This window comes from Lutra lutra, chromosome 2 (assembly GCF_902655055.1).
Source record: "Lutra lutra chromosome 2, mLutLut1.2, whole genome shotgun sequence".
Lineage (NCBI taxonomy): Eukaryota > Metazoa > Chordata > Mammalia > Carnivora > Mustelidae > Lutra > Lutra lutra.
The window spans coordinates 22,980,133-23,005,171 of NC_062279.1; the positions used below are offsets into that span (position 1 = coordinate 22,980,133).

The 25,039-nt window shown below is 36.6% G+C and overlaps 1 protein-coding gene across 4 annotated transcripts in view; it reads right to left on the reverse strand.

Annotated features, from left to right (window-relative positions):
* Positions 1–25,039, reverse strand: part of MSR1 (macrophage scavenger receptor 1) — a 264,617-nt gene that overhangs the window by 49,795 nt on the left and 189,783 nt on the right. For all 4 annotated transcript variants that reach the window (XM_047716032.1, XM_047716024.1, XM_047716039.1 and 1 more), the window contains 4 exons: positions 21,226–21,332; positions 18,850–18,963; positions 11,597–12,009; positions 6,112–6,298 (listed from right to left, as the gene is read on the reverse strand). In XM_047716032.1, the coding sequence (XP_047571988.1) occupies positions 6,112–6,298; positions 11,597–12,009; positions 18,850–18,963; positions 21,226–21,332 (821 nt within the window). The remainder of the gene's footprint in view (positions 1–6,111; positions 6,299–11,596; positions 12,010–18,849; positions 18,964–21,225; positions 21,333–25,039) is intronic.

Consider the following 25,039-nt stretch of genomic DNA (forward strand, 5'->3'; position numbering starts at 1 on the left):
CTTTAACCCACTGAGCCAGCCAGGCGCCCCATGTATTTTTATATAAAATACTGATACCAGGTTTCTGACTCCCAGAGTAAGAAAATCAGTTAGGCCTTAAAGAATTCTAACTAGGTGTGTTGGCTGTTACATTTGTATTGTTGTTTTATTCTTCATGTAACATTAATTTCACTTATTATGTTTCATTTTTATACATTGTTATATCTATTCTCCTGAGTAGAAAATGTGGGAAGTATCTCAATAAATACTTTCAGTGTCTTTTACATATTTGGGTGAATAGAAGTGCCCAGATAATACACCAGTTTTCTCTTAGCTTTGTGTATAGAACTTTTTTTTTTTTAAAGATTTTATTCATTTACTTGACAGATAGCAATCACAAGTAGGCAGAAAGGCAGGCAGAGAGAGGCGGGGAAGCAGGCTCCCCACCGAGCAAGAGCCTGATGTGGGGCTTGATCCCAGGACTCTGGGATCACGACCTGAGCGGACGGCAGAGGCTTTAACCTACTGAGCCACCCAGGAGCCCCTGTGTGTAGAACTTTTGAGAACATAGTCAACACAACACTATCACGCAACCTTCCAAAAGTGGTCTCTTCATCCCTGCTGTAGCTCACATCCTAATCATCCTGCACTTGGACTAGTCTAGAGATTTTTATCTGGTCTGAATGTATTGTGTCTATTTCACCTCATATTTCCTTCAGTTCCAGCTTAAAAAAAAAAGTACCTCTATCAACTATATATAGAAATACAGCTATCTATTCTGCCATGTTATGGAAGAAAGAAGGAAGAACTTAAAAGTCAGGAGACTTGGTGTCTTTGCAGTCACCTTTGTTCTGAATTACTATCAATTCCTAAGAATTCACACTATTTTTCTTCAAATTTAATACCATCTAACTGCGAAGTTCCAGGGATAATTCGTAAATGCTGCAGCTGTAATTTGCCATGGACAACTTCCTCTATAAAACACACATACAAAATCCACTGCTTAGCTCCCTATGATTTTTTTTTAAAGGAAAACTAAGATTTCTACATCGCCACAAAAAGAACTGATTTAGAATACTCAGTAACCATAAATATCAGAGATCAAAATTACACAGTTCACGAGAAAAGCAAACCCAGGCATATCCTAGCATTTAAAGTCCTCAGATGATACCAAAGAACTAATAATGTCTGCCTAAATTTCCAGAGCTATGCGTCTCTGTGTCCTATTCATTATGATTACGCATTTTCTACTTTATTCTTAATCTTTCCTTGTCATCCTAGAAATCTACCACATCTTCCAAGCTATTGCTACTCATAGCTAGGCTATTATTACTTAAATGTGCCTCTTTCTTTCCTTTTAGTTTTCATGCATATTGACTTAGATATCTTTAATTTGGAAGAGGCCTTGAAGATTTCTTAGTCAAACACACATATAGGGGGGTCAGAGAAAGTAAGACCTTAAAGTCCAAAAGTCCAAGGTCTTAAAACTAGTTGGATAAAACCGGAAATAGACCACTTCTTTCCTGACCTTCTAGGCTATCCTCTTCCCAGCTTAATGGACTGCATTCCTGGCATCTGTTTTTCCATTATTCCTGGGAAGAATTTTTCTATTACATAGTGGTTAAAGCCACAACCATTTTTTATTTTTAAAATCATGGAGATTGGTTGCATAAATCTCCAAATTTAAATTCTATTGATTGTTTCTTCTTCTTCCTTGACATGAATATGTTTATGTCTGAATATAAATATGCTTTTAGATCCTGGCAAGAAAATTAGTTTAAAATTTCTTTTCAAAAAACATCACATTATCTTTTCTCACACTGAACCATACTGTATTTTATTTCTCTTAACTCCTCTCCTCAACTGTTCACTAACTTTGTTTCTTTAAATCATGCTATGTCTCACCCCCTACCAAACTACTTCACTATTGCAGTGATGAAATTCCATTTAATCCTTTAGACTCTAATGACTATAATTACTTGAAAATGTGTTCAAATATTTTTGTCTCTTTTATCTTCATGATTACTTAGCAACTGTTAATATCAAAAGGGGGGACACAAAGATAGCATCTTCGTTGACAACCAACAAATGATAGGGCACTCATTAATTTGTACAATTTGTTTTTTTTGGGTTATAGTTTCATAAGTATTTATTAAAAATTTCTTTTATGCCTAGATGTGGTAGAGAATATAAAAAATAGCCCCTAATTTTAAGGAATGTATTAATTCCAAGAAGAGCCAACATTGCTCTAGAAGACAATGTAAGGTACTTTTCGAGGTGATTATCATGTGACGATTTCTCTGATGAAAAAATAACTATGTTTAGTATAAAGGAAGATACAAATGTCAGGAAGAGTGTTACTCTGATGGAACTAGAGAAAGCTTCACATATCAGATGGACATTGAAATGAGAGGTATGGTATTTTTAGACAGAAACAGAAGGTAAGATATTTAAGGGAAGGCAAAGGCATAAAGCAGGATATAAAAAGTATGGGGTATGTTAGAATCACAGTTAAATCATTGGAAGCACTTGGTATCAAAAAGGGAAGAGGGAGGGAATCTGGTATTCAAAAGTGGTTGAAAGACACATTATAGAAGACCCTGAGTGCCACAGAGAGAAATGTATAAGGAGGAAGTGGTAGGCTTATAATCTAGGGTTTCTCTTCAGAAAGACTGCGTTTTAACAATAGTGTAGACAGGATTACAGTCTGAAAAGAAAGAAATGAGGAAGGAAATGCTTGGGAGACTATTTCAATAGTCTGGTAGAGTGGTGGTAAAAAAAAAGTCTACACAAGAAAATAAAGAAGCAACCAGAGGATAGAGGATATAGAACCTAAAAACTGATGGCAGTTTCAGAAGAAAGAATAAAAACAAAATTGCTATGCTGGAAATCTGGAAAAATGACACTGTCATTACAAAGTATGACTCAGTAAGAAGGAAGTGCTAGTTTCACTTATTTATTCAATACATATATATTTGCTCATCCACTGTACAGCAGGGCCCTCTAATGGGTGCTGGGTAGGGAGAGATTGACAAGAGACATGAAATTCAACCTCACAGAACTCACATGCTATTAGGGGAAATGAATGCTAAACAAACAAGCCAATGTGTATATTCAACAACTTCATGAGTGGAAAGTACTGTGAGGAAGTTAAAGCAAATGATGACACAGAGGGACGGGGGAGGAAAAAAATGACCTCCAAAAAGGTGTTTTTGCGTGGATCCAAGAAGGAGTGGAGTTCTAAGAGAAGAACATTTTGAGAGAGTGGGAGTCTAGAGCACATAAGGACAGCAAGAAGTGAAACTAATACTTCCTCCTTCGTTACTTACACTTTTAAGTAGCACTTTCATTTTTCCAGATTTCCAAGCCAGACAGAAGGAGTGCCAGAGGGGAAATGGGAAAATGAGGGCTGATAAGTAGATGAGTTCCAGACCAAGTAAGAATTTCGATTTATTCCAAGTCAATGGGAAGAATATGGAAGGGGCTCAAGCATGAGAGTTAAACATCTACTAACTTTTTAAAATACCACTCTCTTGCTCTACATAATACAAAATGAATTAGAAGTCGAATCAGGAAGAACTGAGAAGTTGATGTAGTGCATCAGACAAGCATAGTTGCTTGAATTAGTGTAGGAGCAGACGAGATAGCGAGAAGTGGTTTTATTTAAATAATGTGTGCAAGAAGAGTTAACAGGACTCCTAGATGGAGGGAAGTGGCAGAAAGAAATCAGTAACAGCTTCCGAAATCTTGGAGTGTGTAACTAGCTGGATAATGATATGGCTGATAAGGCCTGGGAAGCAACAGATCTGGAGAATTGGATGGGGTAGGATGCTCAAGAAACAAGGGTTTGGTTTTAGATTTCTAAAATTTTGGATATTTATTTGAAATCCGAAGTGGAGCTTGTCTAACTGTTAAAGGGAATGCTGGTTAATTCACTTTTTTCTTTGTCATCTGTGTTAATATAATAATTAAAGAATGCATGCAATGCATTCCATGTAAGTAAGCTATAAAGCACAATAAAACAGAGAATACCCCGTGATGTCACAAATCAAGAAATAGATCTCTATTTAGGTGCTCCCCAATCACATTCATCTTCTTCCTTTTCAGAGTTAAACATAAACCTGAATCTTGTGTTTCTTCACTGGCTTTCCTGCACTTTACAAGCCAGCATTCTTATTACATATGTATGCATCTATAAATCCATATTATTTGCTTTTGCTAAATTGTAAGCATTTGAAACAAAACAGTACTATATATAGTTTTCTGGGACTTGCTTTACATTTTTAACAAACAATTGGTGTTACTTTACACTTCAGTAAACACTTGGGTATTAGACTTAAAGGATTTTTTTTCTTAATTAGTGTCATATAACAAAAATCTCATGGATTTCTGTTTATTACTCATACAATAAATATATTAAAATTATAAATCAGAGTTTAACAGACATGGAAGCTGGAATAAGAGGATCTAACATGAATTTAATTAGAATGACAGAAGAAAGGATAGAGAGGGCTATGACAAGAAGCAATAGTCAGAGACTGAAGCTGGTAACTCTCCCAAATTTATGCTGGATTTAAATCCATAAATATAAGAACTAAAAATAAATGCAAAATGAATAAATTATCTATATAAAAACACAACTAGTGAAATTGCTGGTAATAAAGACAAGGAGGATGACAAGCAGATTGGCAGTCATTTTTAAAACAAGGAAAGCCAAAAGCCAGGGATATATCCTCAAAATATGGATCGAAAGAACCAGAATAGGTGTCAACCTAAGAAATATAGATGCAAAAAAGAAAGAAAGAAAGAAAGAAATATGGATGCAGTTGAACAATTTTAAAGATCAAGGACAAAATAGAGAAAATGGAATCAAAATGTCTCACCTTTTAGACTTTCACTAAATGAACCTCCAAAAGATATACTTTAGGAAAAAGGAAAATAATCCCAGACGTGATGTCTGAGGCACCTTTAGAAGAAGGGAAAATTGGCAAACTCATGTGCAAATTTTAATGTTGTCTATATAATATAAGAAAAATAATGCTGACTGAATTCCTGCTTTTTAAAAAAAAAAACTACATAAAATAGGAATAAAGTATACTCAAAAACAGCAGAAAAGAAGAGAAAGGGGCCATCGGACAAAGTTTTTAAAGTTCCCTGTGTATTTAGGATCAAGGTGAAGATACCGATCAACGTTAGACTTTGTTAAGATCAAGTTCAAGGACAACCACCAACCAAACAGAAATAGATTAGAAAGTCTCCAAAAATTTTGGTGCCTTTGGTGGAAAGAAAAATTCAATGAGAAAAATCTCAATCCATCTGAAAGTAGACAAGAAAGGAAAGCAAACAGAGCATAGAACTGGACAAAAACTGCACAAAATAAGATGGTAGAAATAAGTACAGTGAAAAGAAATGATTAGGTTGCACATTTTAAAAAAAGTGTTCTTGGGATGCCTGGCTAGCTCAGTTGGTAGAGCCTACGACTCATGATCTCAGGGTTATGAGTTTGAGCCCCTGTTGGATATAGAGACTACTTACGAATAAAATCTTTTCAAAAAGGTTCTTTATGTAAAAGAAACCCAAAGCAAAGTAAAATATGAGAAAATATTTAAGATGTAAATAAAAGCTAGAGTAAAAATATATATGGTGTGTATATTAATTTAAAAGTCGGTAAGATTCAATTTACTATGGTTTACCAAAAGCAACCAAAGTAGAAATTGACAAACTTATTGTTATTTTGTTATTTTACAGAGTTCAAAGAGCTTTCTAATTTATAACACAGTCAGGTAAGAAGTAAAAAAGTCTCTGGAGGTTTTGAAAACAGAATTAACAAGATCGATTTGTGGACAGGTAGAGAATTTGGTGCCTTATAGAAAACTCATATTCATCTTCATTACTATGGGATAGTTTGAACAATGATTCATTAGACCTGAAAGACATTCTTTTATCACTTTCAATTAAAGAATATTAAGATACTGCTATCTCACTGTGTCTTGATATTTACTTTCTCTGGACATCTGTAGTAAACATACGCTTAAAAACTATTTCGCACCATAGGATTTCAAACACCAAATCTCTGCATATAACAGTGTATTTTAATATATTCTTTTCTGGAGAAATGAGAAAATATTTTACCTTGAATTAAAGTGATATTTTTCAATGTCTGAGAGTGTTCCCAATCTTTCAGTCTGAGATCATTAGTGATGTTATTCAGTACTTTCACTTCTCCTTTTATTTCCTCTTCCAAATTCACTTGTTTTTCTTTCATAGACATAATTTCTGCTGATGCATTGTACACACGCTCTTCTAATCTACTCATGTCCTGTGAAATATAAGCAAGCGTCCACAAATCTGTAAGGTTAAGAAGCCCTGAAAGCCAGGTACTTTTTTCTTTTAAATTATCACAGAACATTTATGGAATAAGAATATGGAAATTAGAGAACTGTCTTAAAGTACTGATTTTTGGTTTTGGAGCATATTCTCTTTGAACTGAATGGCTGAATTATTGCACCTTCTGTCCCCATAAAATCAGTTGAATATACCCAAGGTACGCTTTGGTTCCCAAACATATAGATGTCAAAATGCTAAAAATGACACAAAAATCTTGTATCATTTTTGATTTAGCAGAAGTGAAATTTCTTTGCACTGTACTTAGAATAGCTACATATTCCAATTCTGTGAATTTGGTAGAATTTGTATATTAAAATGTTTTATAGCAATAATAAACTTTAACATCATAATTCTCATAGTTTTTCACATTTAGTAAAATCTCAACTAGAATTTTAACAATCTCTTACTTCCAATTTTTTTTTTTAGATTTTATTTATTTATTTGAGAGAGTGAGAGAGCACAAGCAGGGGAAGAGGCTGAGGCACAGGGAGAAGCAGACTGGCCCTGATGGGGGGACCAATCCCAGGACCCTGGGATTATGACCTGAGCTGAAGGCAGATGCTTAACTGACTGAACCGCCCAGGTGTCCCTCTTACTTTTAATTTTTATTATATCTGTGAGGTTTCATTTTTATTTTATATTTTCAAATACATATATATTTTGTGTATGTTTATATACATACATGCATACATAGATTGTGAATGGGAGAGATCATATCGCGTTCTAGAACATGCTTTCATTTGTCACTCAATAATATACTAAGGATACTTACCTCTGAAAGTATTTAGAGACTGTCTTATTTTCAATAATTTAGTAGAATTATTTTAATGTATTTTTGCATAATTTAAGATTGCTAGAGATCAAGTTTTGAGCTGCGTATTTTTTATTTTTACATCTTTAAGCAACGCTGCAATGAACAAACATTTTACATATGTATATACTTACATACTTGTACAAGTGCTTCCATAGGACAGCTTCTGGGAAGTAGAGCCGATCAGAGGAACTAAACGTTCAACTCTCTGTTCAGTACTGCCGTGGTGGCCCCAAATATATGTCACTATTTTTTCAATCTTACTAATCACGTAACAGTGCCTACTTTTGCACCCAAATGCTGGGTACCTTCAACATCCTTCAGTTTGCAGAGTTAAGAGTAAATACATAATGAATCATTCCACTTACTCTGCTTTTCAAATTAGGATGAGGTTATGTACAGAGTCCTAATAAAGCTTTCAACAATGTTTGTCTTTATTTTCCTTTCAAGATTTTGCCTTGGTTTTCCTCTGGGTGTTGGGCTGTTTCTGATGTAGCAAACCTTCTCATCCTTTCTGGTGACATTTTCTGTCTATTCTACTTTTATCGCATCCTCTGTCTTCGTGGTGTGCTCCATACTTTTTCTAAGGACATCTCTGCTTACCTGCTGATGTGTTCTCATTGCCCACTGACACAGAGAAATAAGCAAGGGGTATACTGCTCCCTATTCCAGGTACAAAGAGAAAATTACACTTGCCTTGACTGGACTAGACAAGCTGAAGTGTGGGGTGGGAGGGTCAAGGCAGTCAAGGGTGCAAAGCCTTTGAAAGGAAATGAAAGATAGCCTAGATTGGTCTCTTTGGTGGCCCTACACTGAAGTATAGAAGCTTATCGGTTTTCACTGCTCTAACTGTGCCCCCGTCCCAACCCTATTCTTTTTTTTTTTTTAAGATTTTATTTATTTATTTGACAGATAGAGATCACAGGTAGGCAGCGAGACAGGCAGAGAGAGAGAGGAGGAAGCAGGTTCCCTGCTGAGCAGAGAGCCCGATGTGGGGCTCGATCCCAGGACCCTGGGATCATGATCTGAGCCGAAGGCAGAGGCTTTAACCCACTGAGCCACCCAGGCGCGCCCCCCCCACAAACCCTATTCTTTGTCTCTACTCTCTTTCTCTTCCTTTCCTGACTATTTGGCATTTCCCATGTCATATGGTGTAAGTCATGATCATGGAAAGTGCAGCACTGGGCATGCAGTCAATAATTCTGTGATAATGTATGGGCATGGATGGGGACTACACATTTTGTGGTACTGAGTAATGTATAGAACTGTCAAGTCACTACTGTATACCTGAAACTCATGTAACATTTAAAATAAATACAATGTTGAGATGCCCGAGGGGCTCAGTGGGTTAAGCATCTGCCTTCAGCTCAGGTCCAGTCCCGCATCGGGGCTCCTGGCTCAGCAGGGAGCCTGTTTCTCCCTCTGCCTGCCATTCCCCTCTCTTGTGCCCTCCCCCACAAGAGAGGGGATTTATTTATAAATAATTTAAATTATAATTATTTATAAATTTATTTATTTATAAATAAATAAAACCTTTAATAAAAATAATTACAATTTGGAAAAACACTTTTAAAGCTTGGGTGTGAGCATGGATGCTTGGAAAGCAGAGCAACATGAAAAATACTCTACTTCACTTGGGGGCTCCAGATAGTCACAGAGCAGAGGGCAGGGGGCTGGCAGTTGATTTTGCTACCAAAAAACCAGGACTTGCCCATGTTTTTCATACATAAAGCTGAAGCTGCCTTTTTGTTCCCTTTTTTGAAAGCTGCCTATGGTGTTCGTATTAGCCAGATTTCACTTGAAATCATTTTTACTGGGAAGAGGGAAAGTGCATTTTATTATTTTTTTAAAAGCCTATTCAGCACCCATACACACCTTCCATACTGTACCATCAGTGGCCCCGCTGGAAACTGGCATTTAATTTTGCAACCTTACAGTTCTTTCTATCAACAATGGACATGATGAATTCCCACCTCTCTCTTTTCTTTTGCGCTAGCGTACTTTTTTCCCTCAAGCTGATGTTTGTTCTGTCCTTGATGGGCATCATGCTAGTATCGCTCATAAGTCTTTCCTTCAAGCAGCACTTACTGATTCAGGCATTCATTTAATTTACTTATTCCTGCATTGGGCTAAAGATTCGAAGATGAATACAATTGTTTAAGCAGTGGGGATGAGAGTCTGAAATTGTTTTCAATGAACACATGTGTGCACACATACACACATCCATATATATACACTAGCCCTGACCCAGTTTCTAAATCTCTACAAGTGATTACTGCTTGAGGCGGGGGCGGGGGGATAGCTTTGGAAGTGCCTCCATTCCCTCTACCTTCATTTCTTTTCTTTCTTTCTTTTTTCAGTTGCACAAATTGATTTGTCATAAGATTCTACCTTCATTTCTAATGCCAAGACCCCCTCAAAAACATAAGTGTGATCTATCTGAACTCAAAGAGTTCACTGATCACTACATTTGATTGTTACCAGTAATTATCACTTCAATACATTCAAGATTTCTACTCTCTTCCAGTCTCTACTGAAATCTGGGATATTAGCAATACCAAATACTATCTTGTCTATCCATGTGGTCCATCTTCTTTCTCTTCGCCCTGTTTCACTGCTCTTCTGCTTTTACATAAGGTAATATTCCTTCTCCTGTCCTCTTTCCCTCCAGCTTAATCAGTTATGACTCTCATAACTGAAATTTTGTCTCCCATATTCTTCTGTCCTGTAGACAGTTAACTACCTTGTGACTCTCTCTACCCTTCCATAGCCTAAGTCCTTGATACTTTTTTTAAGATTTTATTTACTTACTTAATTCATTTATTTATTTGAAAGGAGAGAGAGCGTGAGCACAAGCAGGGGAAGGGGCAGGCAGAAGGAGGGGAAGGAGGCTTCCCACTGAGCAGGGAGCCCAAAGTGGGGCTCAATCCAAGGACCCCAGGATCATGATCTGAGCCAAAGGCAGACGCCCAACTGACTGAGCCACCCAGCTGCCCCCGAGTCCTTGATATTTCAATAGTAACTGGTATACTTAGATGCTTATTAACAGTGTTAGAAACACAGTCAGATTTTGGAAGAGGTGATGGACTATCAAGGCTGGTGTTAGCCATGCCATTGTCTTCTGACGTCTTAAAACCAGGATCACATGAAATTCGAAAGTCCTGAGTGATGGTACCTTATAAAGAAAGATGTAAACTATTCCTTTTGTAACCGGTTTTGTCTGTTCCCTAGTCCATAATTTAGTTGGTTTTCATCTGATGTTATGACTTTAGAGGTTTGCTGTTCCTCGGTAAGTGACAGCCATTTTTAAGAAACCACTACTGTTAATACTGTCTCTATACAGAAAACAACTTCATTAATCAAAAATGGGTCTATTCAAATAAAATCTACCAAGATGCCAACGTTGTTTAGCTAATGGTGGAAACTTTATAGGCTTCACATTAATTACAATCTTAGCTCTTAGATATTTGATAATACAAAGATTACTTTTTCAGAACAGTAGTTCAATTTTAGTCATATGCTTATTTTTCATGGAATGGAACAATTATAATTATTTAGCAATGAAAAAAACCCACAATTTTGAAATAAGGGGCTTGCTTTTTAGTTTCTTTCTCATCAATACAAAGCAATTTGGTAGGCTGGCCACAGGACAGTCTATAACAGAGGTGAGAAAATTATGATCTGTGGGCTGAAGTCTGTTTTTGTAAACAAAGATTAACTGGATCCCAGCTCCCCTCCTGTGTCTACATACTGTCTCTGGCTGCTTGTGTACTATAATGGCACAGCTGAATAGTCACAGGGGAGACCTTACAGTCCCCAAAGACTAAACTTCCATATCTGGCCCTTTACAGTGAAAGTTTTGCTGACAAGCTGGTCTAAACATGGCTTACTCTTTTATCTTGTATATTTGGCCCTATGATAACAATTAAATGTTGCCAAGTATTATTCAAAATTTAACTCTTTCATTATAGTTATCTTTACACACACACACACACACACACACACACAAATAAAACTTATGTCTACTTCTTGGGAATGACAAACTACTTACAAATGTAGAGTATGTGCTATTCATGTAAATGAGGTTTCCATTTCTTTAATGATGAAGAAATTTAGGTCTAAGATAATCTAAAAATTATAATTGGCTTAGACAGTCTCAAGTACAACAAGATTTACAGAATTAAAATAGCTTAAGAGAGTCTATATCCAATGTAAAAATAGCCCTCATTTTGTTGGGAACCTGGAGAAGACAGTAGGTAAATTCACGTACAACCTTCTGGTAAGATTGCCAGAGAAATCAGGGTAAGTCAGATGATGTTGAAATGGGGTTTGCAAATTTTGTTTGCTTGAAATATCTAAGGAGATAGGATCTAGATGGATTCAACCCAGCATGTGACGTTCTAATACAAAAGCTCTTACCTCTTGCTGTTTAAGTGTACTGTCTTGGACTTTGCCATTCAGTGTTTCAATATTGAGCTGCAAATCAAGCAATGTGGTATTCAGACTTATTAATGACTTGGAGATTTCATCTATTACGTTTCCGTGTCTCTGAACTGAGGAAACCAAGGTACTCAGCTGGAGAAGAACTTCATTAAATCTCTGATCAGTCACCAGACTAAAATTTTGGAAACGCTCTGAATCTATGAGATTGGCTTCTGTATCTGAAATATATTGGATTCTGTTCTCCATGTTGTTAATTTGTTCCATAACAGCTTCTCGAAATCTCATCTCATCTTCACTGTTATTTCCTTTTCCTGTGAGACTTTGAGATATTTCGTTTGCATTCATGGAGCCAACTGTGCAATTCTGCATTTCCCTCTTCAGGAGCTGTGCTGTATATTTAAGTGAAAATAAACAGAGTCATGGCCTGTATCCTCTAATGCATACACCACTCCATTCTGTATTATTCCATTCCATTCTAACATTTTGAATGCTATCCTAAACTGGGTATTTACTTTAAATATACAATGTGTGAACCACACTACACATATTGTTGAAAGGAAGGCAGCCAGCCTCCTTGTCCTACTTTACATCAGAATTTATTCCAGGATCAAGTCATTCTTTCTGAATTGCTGCTTATATGCATCTTCTGGGCTGCTGCATTTGGCTCTGACAGTGAGATTATGAAGTGCATTGTATCCTACTCCTCAGGTCTGTTTGGATAAAATGAGATAATGCTTAACACAGTATCTGAAGCAAGCATGTTGAATACGTTAGCTGTTATGAAGATAAATGATGTGACAGAAACAATACGTAGTAAAAATCGAAGTATTAGTGTTATCCACTGTACGAATAAACTGTTGGCTCATCTTCCTCATCCAGTCACTTAAGCTGGCAGAGAATTGTCATTTTCAGTTTATGCGGGACTATTTATTATTGGTGGGACAAGAAATTGAGCAAATAATTTTCTCACTTTAAAAAATATTATTTTTTATAAGATTCCTCCTTACCTATTATAAAATACATATTCATAACAGAAAATTTTAAAAGATAGGTAATAAAGAAAAATAACTTACTCCTAATCTCACCATCCTGAGTTAAATGCTAATATTTCAATGTATGTATATCAAATCTGTCTCTTTTTTTCACTAGCATATTATTATTACAAAAATAATTTTAATACCTACATTGTATTATCTGTATGGATCTACCAAATTTAATAAAACTCCTACACTTAATTTGCTCTATTTTTACTAATATATCCAATGCTTTGAGAAAAAAATCTTTTAAGTAATTATTTCCTAAACAAACAAACAAAAATCTATTAAATTGTATTTGGGGGAATATACAGAGTTGCCGATATGTATGTCCAAATGGGCACACGTTCTCTAAACAAGGGAAATATCCTTCAGAATAGATCTAGAGTGGTATGTCTGGAGTTTCGAATCATGAAAAGCATAAGCTCTGCAGATAAAAATAATACATAATTACACGCAACAAAAAAATGTTAAGTACCATTTTATCACTAATCAGTGATAGTTAAGATTGTTTTTCCTATTTCCCTCTATTTCTATCTATATTATTATTTTATCTACATATATATTAGTTTTTTATTCATTTATTTTGAATGCATAAGATTTTTCACATTGACCATTATCGAGCAATAAAAAGAGAAACTATATATGTTTTAAAAATATATCTACATAAACAGCTATACCTGATACATCAGTTTTCTTAATAAAAAGGATATGGCAATAGTATCAGCCTTATGGATTTTTGAGAATTAAGTGAAATAACACATAAAAGATAATTAGTTCCACCCCAAGCTCAAGATTACCTATTATATAAATGAGAGGCTGGTATTTACTCAGGAATAAACTGCCTGATGCTATTTTTTTTTTTATTACTGTATAATGTATTTTTTGTTTCAGGGGTACAGGTCTGTGATTCATCATCTTACACAACACCCAGCACTCACCACAACACACACCCTCCCCAATGTCCATCACCTCGCCACCCCATCCCACCCATCCTCTCCTCCAGCAACCCTCAGTTTGTTTCCTAAGATTAAAAGCATCTTATGGTTTATCTCCGTCTCTGGTTTTGTCTTGTTTCATTTTCACCTCCCTTCCCCTATGATCCTCTGTCTTATTTCTCAAATTCCTCATATCAGTGAGATCATATGATAATTGTCTTTCTCTGATTGACTTATTTTGCTTAGCATAATACCCTCTAGTTGCATCCACATCATTGCAAATGGCAAGATTTTGGGTTTTTTTTTTGATGGCTGCATAGTATTCTCTCTCTATATTCTCTCTCTCTCTCTCTCTCTCTCTCTCTCTATATATATATATATATATATATATATATAAACATCTTTTTTATCCATTCATCTGTTGATGGGCATTTAGGCTCTTTCCATAGTTTAGCTATTGTGGACACTACTGCTATAAACACTGGGGTGCACGTGCCCCTTTGGATCATTACGTTTGTATCTTTATGGTAAATACCCAGTAGCGCGATTGCTGGGTCGTAGGGTGGCTCTATTTTCAACTTTTTGAAGAACCTCCATACTGTTTTCCAGAGTGACTGCACCAGGCAAGCTGCCTAACTCCATTCCTCAATTACTAGCTAGGGTACTCTGGGAAAGTTCGCTTCTTAAGTTCCTCAAAGATGGAAAAGTAGTAACTGTTTCCAACAGTGGTTTGAGGATGCATGAGGTAAGGCATACAAATCCCATAGCACACACCTGGCCCTTAGGACAATTATGTTCAAACTAAAGTGCTTTATCCATGAAAGATATCTTAGATCAGTTACGGTCTTCACCATCTTTACTTAAAGAAGCTGGTTGATGATGGTTGCTATTATAGCTATTATTATATTAGGAAGAAGTACGAAACGATATATGCAATTAAATCCCAATTTTATTTATTTATTTATTTTTAAATATTTATTTATTTATGTATTTGACAGACAGAGATCACAAGTAGACAGAGAGGCAGGCAGAGAGAGAGGAAGGGAAGCAAGCTCCCTGTTGAGCAGAGAGCCCAACTTGGGGCTCGATCCCAGGACCCTGGGATCATGACCTGAGCTGAAGGCAGAGGCTTTAATCCACTGAGCCACCCAGGCACACCTAAATCCCAATTTTAAAAAGCCAAATTATATCATGTTTTCCTAATGAGATTCTTTAAAATTAGCTTATTGGAGTAAAATGTTTGACAACATTTTTATATGATCCAGAGTGTGTAGTGTCTTACACTTCTTAATTTATTAAGGAAGTAGACAAAAACACATTTTAGTTGGATCTCATCACATTTATTATCTTCAGTGTGGGGAGCAAGTTCTGGACTTCTAGCCTCATTCAGGCACTTAATTCTATGATTTATTTATTAAGCACCTACCACGTATAGAGCACTGCTTGAGGAATTCTGGGGATGTAAAACTGGGAATGGATTTTGACTCTAATAGAAACCCAAACTAACAATTTTTGCAAAACTATTTCAAAGATGTCCCTTAAAAATGTTCCTTTCATGATGATTATTGCCTTTTCTAAGTAGCAGTTAAAAAATCCAGGTTCTAGGGGCACCTGACTCAGTGGGTTAAGCCTCTGCCTTCGGCTCAGGTCATGATCTCAGGGTTCTGGGATTGAGCCCCGCATCGGGCTTTCTGCTCAGCAGGGATCCTGCTTCCTCCTCTCTCTCTGCCTGCCTCTCTGCCTACTTGTGATCTCTATCTGTCAAATAAATAAATAAAATCCTTAAAAAAAAAATCCAGGTTCTAAAGTGGAACTGCCTAGTTTAGCAACTCTTATTCTTTCCTTTTTAATCTGTGATCTCAGGCAAATTATTCTGTCAGTGCTTCTACTTACTATATGATAGATACTAACAGTCAGTGTTCAAATAATTAAATGAGCGAATATATGTAAAGTATTTATACTGTTTACTGGCATATGATAAGCATTTGATAGCTTTTAGCTTTTTTGTTACTAATATTTTAGATTCAAATTCTGTGACTTGTGTTTCTGTATGTACAATATTTGAAAATATTGATGGGAAACTAATACTGTTTAATAAAAAAAAACTGGGGGGAGGTTGAGCATTGCGATGACCACTGTAGTTTCTGCACATTATTTTACTAAGCATAGTGATCTAATTGCTCAAACCATATAATTTTTCTTTCCCTGGAAATGATTTCTATTTCACATGGATAAAGCAAATCTTTTTCACAGTATGGAAAGGGAAGACTTGAAATGACAAAATATCACGTTGACCAAAGGTTTCTATCTGACATGGACTTCAACATAAAGTTGACAAAAAGACTATGTTTTTGCTTACAGATTTACAAACACAACATTGCTTGTTTTCCCAAATCCTATATAAACACTAATCCTAACTTTTCAAAAAACTGTTTAACTCTGTATCATAAATCTAGGTAAAGAATGAGAGACTTCAGACCTTCAAATGTTCATTTCTTTCATTTTGTGACTTTTCTATTTCACATTTGAAGGAGACAAACTTTTATGGCTTGCGCAATCCCCCAGGGAGAGAGTGGTATTTGATTTCACAGATCTACATTTACTCCTTCATGTTGCTAATATCTTCTCCTGCCAAAAATTTGTATTATTTTGATCTAAAGAATCTTCAGTATTTCAGCAACAATTACATATGCATTAATCTTAGATTGTATTTTATTGCCAGAGACGTTATGTTGTAGTACGATAGGGATCTAGGAGTTTCATTAAGAAATGATAGCGTATGGAGCAGCCTTCATCATTAAGAAGTATCTTTCGTCATATAAGACACTTTAAATTTAAATAGAGTCTTTGTGCACAAAATTTTATTTCATCTGTCAATTCATATTTGCCAAAACAGAGTAATTTCTATCTTTTAGAGATATAGTTTGTCTTTATTTATAATTTTTTATATCAAATAGAGATATGTATTGCATTTATTTTGTTTTGGTTTTGGAAAATATTCTGATTCGTTACTTAATTAAAGTTGAAAACGGATTGTCAATTGTTTATTCAAGTGTGACAGAAACAGTGAGATCTATTCCAAGTTGTGGTGAATTTGAGTGCTAATATGAACGTATAAGATTTGAACATTTTTAACTTGTCAGTCTTAGTAGGTGGCTGGTATAGTTTTAGGGAACCAAATTCTTTCTTTCTCTTGCTTTCATTCTCTCATTCTTTCATTCTTTTTTCTAACAAAACTACTTTGGAGCAGTCATTTCAACCCAACAATGAATGTGGAAACTTGGTAGTATTTTCTAATAGCCCCCAAATTTTGAACTTGCTTAAAACCCTAAATTCTTTCCAGATTTCACTGGCCCATTCTGCCCATGACTGTTAGATAGACGTTCCAACTCCCTGGCGTTCACTCTGTAGGCCCTGGTTTCTATAAAAGCGATGGAACTTACCTAGATTCTTACTAGCTTATACCTAATGATCCCAAGCAATGACGTGTCTTTCAACTGAGCATTTCAAATCAACATAAGCATATACATAAGCAGCATAGAGATAATCTCAATTCATCAGGAAGTCAGCTGTGTAACAACAGGTCCTTTGCCACAGATGGCTATGGTTGGTTTGCTTGGTTGGTCAGTTTCATTTGTTGTGGTTGGTTTTGTTTTTATTTATTTTTTAATTTATTTTTAATTTATTTGTTTTTTAATTTTTATTATTTTTTATTTATTTTATTTATTTTTTTTAAGATTTTATTTATTTATTTGACAGAGAGAAATCACAAGTAAGCAGAGAGGCAGGCAGAGAGAGAGGAGGAAGCAGGCTCCCTGCTGAGCAGAAAGCCCGATGTGGGGCTCGAACCCAGGACCTGGGATCATGACCTGAGCCGAAGGCAGCGGCTTAACCCACTGAGCCACCCAGGCGCCCCTTTAATTTTTATTTTTAATGGCCAAAACAGGAATTAATTATTTTTACCTGCGGAAACATTTTTTTGGCTAAAATTATGAAAACTGTTTTGGGGTGTATGTGTGTGTGTGTGTGTGTGTGTTTAATTGGCCAATCCCATTTTTTTCTAAAAATTCAATTACATTGGGAGAGAGCAGACCACAGACATTAGGGAATCAAGACTCATGGTGGCAACTGCAGCTCTACCACTGAGCAGTCTTAGTTTCTTTTTGTGGATAATGAGAATACGTATATGTCTGCTTGAGGGTAATTGTAAAGGAATCTTAAGATAATCTGTGGAATATTTATAAGGCCAGTGTCTGGACACAGCAAATGCCCAAAAGTGACAGCTACTGTCAGAGCTGTTGTGGTTTTATTATCATTTCTTAGCAGATTCTGGCTCTGTCTTCAAATATTCCTTTAGGTTGCCTTATAACAGAGGAGGTTTGGCCTCGTGTTTAGGATTAGGCTGACTCGTATGCACATAAAAATATATCCTACTCCCTGCTCGGGAGAGCCTACGTCCAGACATTTTGCCCATCAGAAACAGGAGAGCCACAAGGCACCTAAATTCAAATGCCAATCAAATCCATCAAAAAGGCAAAATATATTTACAGATCTGACTGCGTTATATGCAAGCCGCCCACCGCTGTGGAAACCCTCAAATTCATCCCTACCTCAGGTTAGACTTGCCAAAGAAGTAGTGCCTTTAAAGTGTTCTAGTTTTTTTAGGTTGAGGGGATGCCATCAGGCTATTTTTAGAAACGTTAAATACTAGCCTAAGATATTCTTGAAATACAGGCCATTATTGTGCAAGATCTCCTCTCCGTGAGGACTTGCAGGAATCTTTCTTTCTCCTCTCAGTGCCAGGAGCAGAAGAGTTTGTTTTTTTTTTTCCCCCCAAACAACTGGCTTATTTTCTTATTGCTGTCTTGCTTTGTTTTAGGCATTGCATGTAAGTGGTCCTGCTCATATCTTCACATTGGCGGCTGGAATACTTATCATAAAATTCATGACCCACCACGAGAAGTACATAGGACTCCAGGGGATAACATATTTTTTGGAACTGTCTAATCCATTCCATCGCACCTCTACACAGCTGTATTTGTATCTCAATCTTCTATTCTCTATTCTATATTTTTTTTTACCTATTAACTCTAAAGAACCTATTTTTTTTTAATTTATGAATTTGAGAAACACTTTACGATAAGGATGTTTTCCTAGTGAATCTCCCCTGTACAAAAGACCGAATGCTTCTTTTTGTTTCTACAACAACGAATTCACAGGATGAGTTGCTGAGTTTCAAAACTCTAGAATACTGTACCTGCCATTATTCCGACGACGGGTACGAGCACTACAAACACAAGAAGATAAAGGGCAATCAGTGCAGCTTTGAGGGACTTCAGTTTCTCTTGAAGGGTAGGGCCATTTTTAGGATCTGAAAAAACGAAAGCCCAACCTGCTGTTAGAAAACTTACTCTTCTTACTTAATTAACATTTTGGTAATCTCCAATTCTATCATTACCACCAAGCCTATTGGAATAAAAGGGGAACAAAAAATGTGCCCCCGTTTATTCAGTAGGAAGCAAAAGGAACAGTCACAAGAAAAGCCAATACAGGGATGACTACGAACATCTGATTTACTTTCCATTAACTAAACATCCATGACAAAGTTATTGTCCTCTACAACTTGTACTTGTCTCATTTGAGGGCCTTCGTTAGTTGACAAATTTTAGTATTTTCTGATATTTTTTTTCTGATATATTTTAATATTGATACCAATATATTCAAACATAAATTTTATTCTGTTTCATGTGGGAATATATTCTGAGTAAAAACCACATTCCTCAAGTAACTCTATAATTATGATTTTTTTTTCAGGGTTTAAATCAGATAAAAGAGACATCTGTTTTCAATGATAATTATGCAAATTTTCTTTTCTAATTTCATCTCAATAATTCTGTATTTGGATACCTCTTATGATTTGAATGCATTAAAAAAATGAGAGAAAACTATTCACATTTTGACTAAGCTTCAGAATGGATCAATGAAACCCATCCTCTGAGTATTTCAGAAAATATTAATATTTTTATTTTATCCACTTACTTGGAATAGTGATTCACATAATGGGATACTAATTGTGGAAAAGTTAACCCAATGTGGAGTGGAATCTTAGTAGAGGATGAAGACATTTTCTCTGACTAGGTGAATAAAACATCCATTAAAAATTACTTTCCTGTGGCCATTGCTTTCATTGCAGAATAAAAAAGATTTTGTTTTCAGGTTTTAAGTTCCCACATTAAAAATAAAAGTTTAGATATTATTCAATAATGTTCTATGAGGCATTGAAAGGGAAAGGAGAGAAAATTCAGTAAAAAATAAGACCAAAAAAAAAAGAGAAAGAACTAAAAAAATAAAAAGAACCACCTACAAAGCAAGCAAGATAGGCTACCCTTTGCCAGGATGAATGAGCCTGAAACTCATTGGTGATCTCCCTTATCTTTAATTTATAATCAAATCCTCTGCATTCTGCCTTTTAAGTAGCTCTTCAAAGTTCCTGGGGCTTTTTCTCTGTCCCCAATGCTTCTGGGCTCCCTCCTCAATCTCTCAACATCTCTACCTTACACAGCTTTTACTAGGGTCTTAATCCCTTTTGTCTCATCATGACACATTCTCCCACCCATCGATTGTGTAGTGCGTGATACCTGTCATTCCTTGGGGTTACAGACTGTATTTCAGCTTTGTCTGTGTAGGAACGCATCCTTCTTATCCCTTGCATATGCTGCTTCCTCCGACTGAAATTTCTATGGGTCCTCTTTCACCCACCCTCCTCTTTCGGTGGAATCTATTCAGCCTTTAAAGCTTGGCAGAATTGAATGCAACTCTGTCTTGTCGCCTTAATAGAACCTGTCTACATATAACCGAATACTGATTCTTTTGAGCTCTTGTGACTGTGCAAACCTCTGTTTCAGCACTGCTGAAAAGATAGCATTGATGTCTTAACTCCAACTGCCTGTAAATGTGACCTTATTTGGAAACGGGGTCTCTGCAGGTATTATCAAGTGAAAATGAGGTCATACTGAATTCACGTGGGCCCTTGTCCCACGATGGAATCCTTACAAGAATAGAGAAGAGTGCACATAAGCACAGGAAGAAGACCCTGTGAAGACGGAAGCAGAGACAGGAGTGATGCAGTTACAAGCCAAGGAAAAATACGAATTGGCAGGAGCAACTAGGAGCTGGGGAGAGGCCAGCAAGAATCTTGAAAGGGAGCACAGGCTTGCAGACACTTTGACTTCAGATTTCCGGCCTTCAGAGCTGTGAGAGAACAAATGTTGTTGGAAGCCACCCAATTTCTGGTGATGTGTGACAGCAGCTCTAGGAGACTAATTCAAGTACATACCACCCATGATTTTCAAATATTAATTAACGGTGTTAGGGGTATAGTTATTTCCAGGACCTCATCCAGTGGTTGAGAGGTCAGAGGACTCCCTCAACACTGTGGGCCAATTTAACCTATAACAAAGCTTCCTCCATCCAACCTAAGCTGATTTTCTATTCTATCTCAAAAGAGGAGAAGACCTTCTCGTCCACTAAGTCTTAACATTCATACACAGGTAAGGTAAGTCCCACGACTGTAATTTTACATTGTGTCACTGACTGTAAGGACACTCTCCACAGGCACCCCACTCATACTTACACAGAGGGAGCAAGGCTGTCATGGAGTGGGCATCAAACTTCACAGATTCTGAGCGGTTATCAGTGTCATCCTGTTGATCCACAGAGCTATTCCACTGTTCCATACTTCTGTCAGACACGTGGAAAAACACTTTAGTTAAACATGAAGGGTCTAGGGCCCTTGGCATAATGTCTCAAGTGGAAATTTAAAATTAAAATTCAATTTTAGGGATGCCTGGGTGGCTCAGTGAGTTAAGCATCTGCCTTTGGCTCAGATCATGATCCCAGAGTCCTGGGATAGAGTCCTGCATGGGGCTCCCTGCTCAGCGGGAACTCTGCTTCTTCCTATGCCCCTCGCCCATCTCACTGTCTCTCGCTGTCTCTCACTCTCTCAAAGAAATAAATAACATCTTAAAAAACGAAACAAATAAAATTCAATTTTAGCAAGGGAATAAGTACAATTAATTAAATTTACCTATCTGCCATACCTAGCAATATATTGTATCTACCCATAAGTTTTAATTTTCACACTGAAAGACCTGAATGAAATCTACTCATGTATCTTTCTATGGACAAATGCACATCTGTGTTTACAGATGTGTAGATGTGTGTTTTTTGAGAGTGAGAGGTAACATTTCTTCCTTACCTAAAAACAAAGAAAAAAACCACAACCTTTTCCCAAGTGACAGAAAACAACTGTTGAGCTGAAATGAAAAAGAATTTCCCTTAGAACAAATAGTTGGGCAAAATTTGGAGCAAATATTTCCTGTGATCTTTCATCAAAGGTTTTGGATAAAACAAATAGTTACGCAAAATTTGAAGCAAATATTTCCTGTGATCTTTTATCAGAGCTTCATGAGTCAGTTTTTCTTTTGCCAAGGCATCTGTTTATCGCATGACAAAGATAAAGTCTAGCCACTGGATTAAAACCACAGCAAAACTTCATTTCCCTGTCCTCTTCTTCTTCGTGTTGTTTTCTTTCAGGGCTTCCCTCATACAATGGTAGCATCACAGAAAAGTCTTTGTAGCTTTTTAAGCACAGTTTTATTCTATGGCACCATCTATGCCTCTATCTCTTTAAGATGCACTTGAATCCTTTGAGAGGCGTGATGGATGGGGCTCACCCAGAGTTTCTGATATTTAAGGTTGGGGGGTATCAAGAATGCAATTCTAACAAGTTCTCTCTCTCTCCCTCTTCTTCTTCTTCCTTTTTTTTTTTTTTAAGATTATTTATTTATTTATATGAAAGAGAGAGGAGAGTGAGCCAGAGCACAAGAATGGGGAGGGGCAGAGGAAGGGGAGAAGCAGACTCCCCACTGGGCACAGAGCCGGGCTTGGGGCTCCATCCCAGGTCCCTGGGATCATGACCTGCGCCAAATGCAGAGGCTTAACTGACGGAGTCACCCAGGTGCACCTCCTCCCATTAAGTTTTCTTAATGATGAAGGCTGCCACCAGTCGAAAGACCACATTTTATTTTTCAATGGAAAAAATTGTATGATTTTTTCTTGGAAACAGTTCAGTTCACTTGATTGATAAATTTAGCATAAAGTCAACATCTTCTGATCATTTCTTATTTTCTCTAATGCTGAGTTAGGGATTTAGTACAGCTGAGGTTTTAACTGAGTGCACAGGCAGCTCTGGGACACCAGACTCACATCTTGTCCAGGAAATGGAGGCCAATCATTCAAATGCAAACATTCATCCTGCTTTGGGGAGAGGTATTGACGAGTAAGGATGTGACTGAACTGTCTATATATATTTATGTTTTTAAATATTACAAAGGCGATTCTTTATTTTGCAGTTTGCAATGACAATCTTTGTATATACATCATTCTGTGGACTGGCTGAAATTCCTATAAACCCACTGAGCCACCCAGGCACCCCAGACGAAAGACTATCTTTAAATGATTTGGCTACTGTGGAGAAAGGGGACATAAGGGAAGGGACTTAGATCCTCTTTTCTTAGGCAGAGACAAAGTGAAAGAAATAAACATCTGGGAAAATTGACCATTATAGGAAACCAAATTGGATAATTCAGATGCAGACTCTCCTGCTATTTCCCCCTTTTTAATTTATTCTATTATTTGATTTGGATGATAGCTTTACTTGCCAAGCAACACAGACAATTTTAAAAACTGAAATGACAAGAAAGCTTAGCTGAATTTATTTTAAAACTATAGTTCAAAGCAATTGGGACTATGTAGCAAAGCTGTTTATCTTTTAACTCGGTTTATAAAGAATGGTCTCACACCTATGTGGTGGGGGGGACAAATGGGAGAACCTTAAGAGACTCTTAATGATAGAGAACAGACTAAGGGTTGATGGAGGGAATTGGGTTGGGGAAGGGCTAAATGCGTGATGGGGATTAAGGAGGGCCCTGGTGATGAGCACTGGGTATTGTATGTAAGTGATGAACCCCTGAATTCTACTCCAGAATCTGATATTGCACTGTACATTAACTAACTAGAATTTAAATAAAAATTTTAAAAAATGGGCTCATAAAGTATACGTTTATATATACCTGCTATTAACCAGAAGTCTTTTCCTTTTAGAAGTTTTTACTGGCCCTTTCTCCTTGGGCATGACCATGGCTTTTGTGTGATAGCGTAACTCCAGTTTCACTTAAATGCAAAGGAAAGATCTCTTATGTTACTCAGTCTTCTAGATGGGAATATTTTTGTAAAAAAGGTGAAACCTTTTGAATCTGATAAATCTCTCTAGACCTTGAGTGACATAAGAGGATGGCCCATGTCTGTTTTCATTTAACATTCAATTAGCAGAGCCTAAAGTAACCTATAATATTCTTTATTATAGGTTATAATATAGAATATACTTAATATAATATAGAATATACTTAATACATATTTGCTGAATGAAGGGACTAGATATTTTTTGGTAAGATACTAGTCATATATAAGTTTTGGTTTTATTTTTTAAACAAGATGGATGTTTGGACATACTGTGACCAAAAAGATGTGTTTCTTCTGATAAAGAACTTCCTGGCAAATGAGTGGTGTCTGTGATTCAGATCCATCCATCCTTCCTTTCTCCTTCCTTCCTTCTCCCCTCCCTTTCTCTCCCTCCTCCTCTCGCCCCTCCTCCCCCTCCTTCTTTCTATCCTACATTCTTACTTTTCTGGTAGATTCCTTGAGCTGAACCAAATCTTAGGGCTAGGTGACTATGTCATGCTGTTGAGACACAGCCACTCACTCTACCTTTTTCCTTATTAGCCTCCATTTTTACTTTGCCAGGTCCATTCAGCAGTTAGCGATGGCCACATCCCATTGTAGTTCTCAGAGGAGCATTAGTAGCATTGTGGCTAGGACAACTCTTTTTTGGGAAGGACTATCTTTATTGTGGTTGCCACCCTCTAAGTGTCAATAATGTTTCCTAGTCCTTATGTTACTTATATTACAGTTCCCAGACAAATAAATAAATAAGTAAAAAAAATAAAACCCAAAAACTTTATCCCCACACATTTCCAAATACCTATTTCTCCTTGAGAACCACTCTTCAACATAAATCCCCAATATGGATGGAAGGTTGGGAGCTTTATCTCTCTCTCTCTGTCATACTTGCCTTGAGCAATCTGATTGTTAACATGCTTTTAATATTTGTTTTCATGAAAAAAAATATCTTCATGAACTTCAGCAACAATACAGATTCCTCAAGTTGTCTTTGGAGATCTCTCTGGAATCATTGCCTGTGTGTTTATGTATACATATTTGACAACTGTTAGAGTCTATATGGATGCTCCTTAGAGAAAACTTACCATTTCTTTATTTTAAAGAGGAAAGAAAGTGGCAAATTCAGAATGATAATCTACTCATCTAAT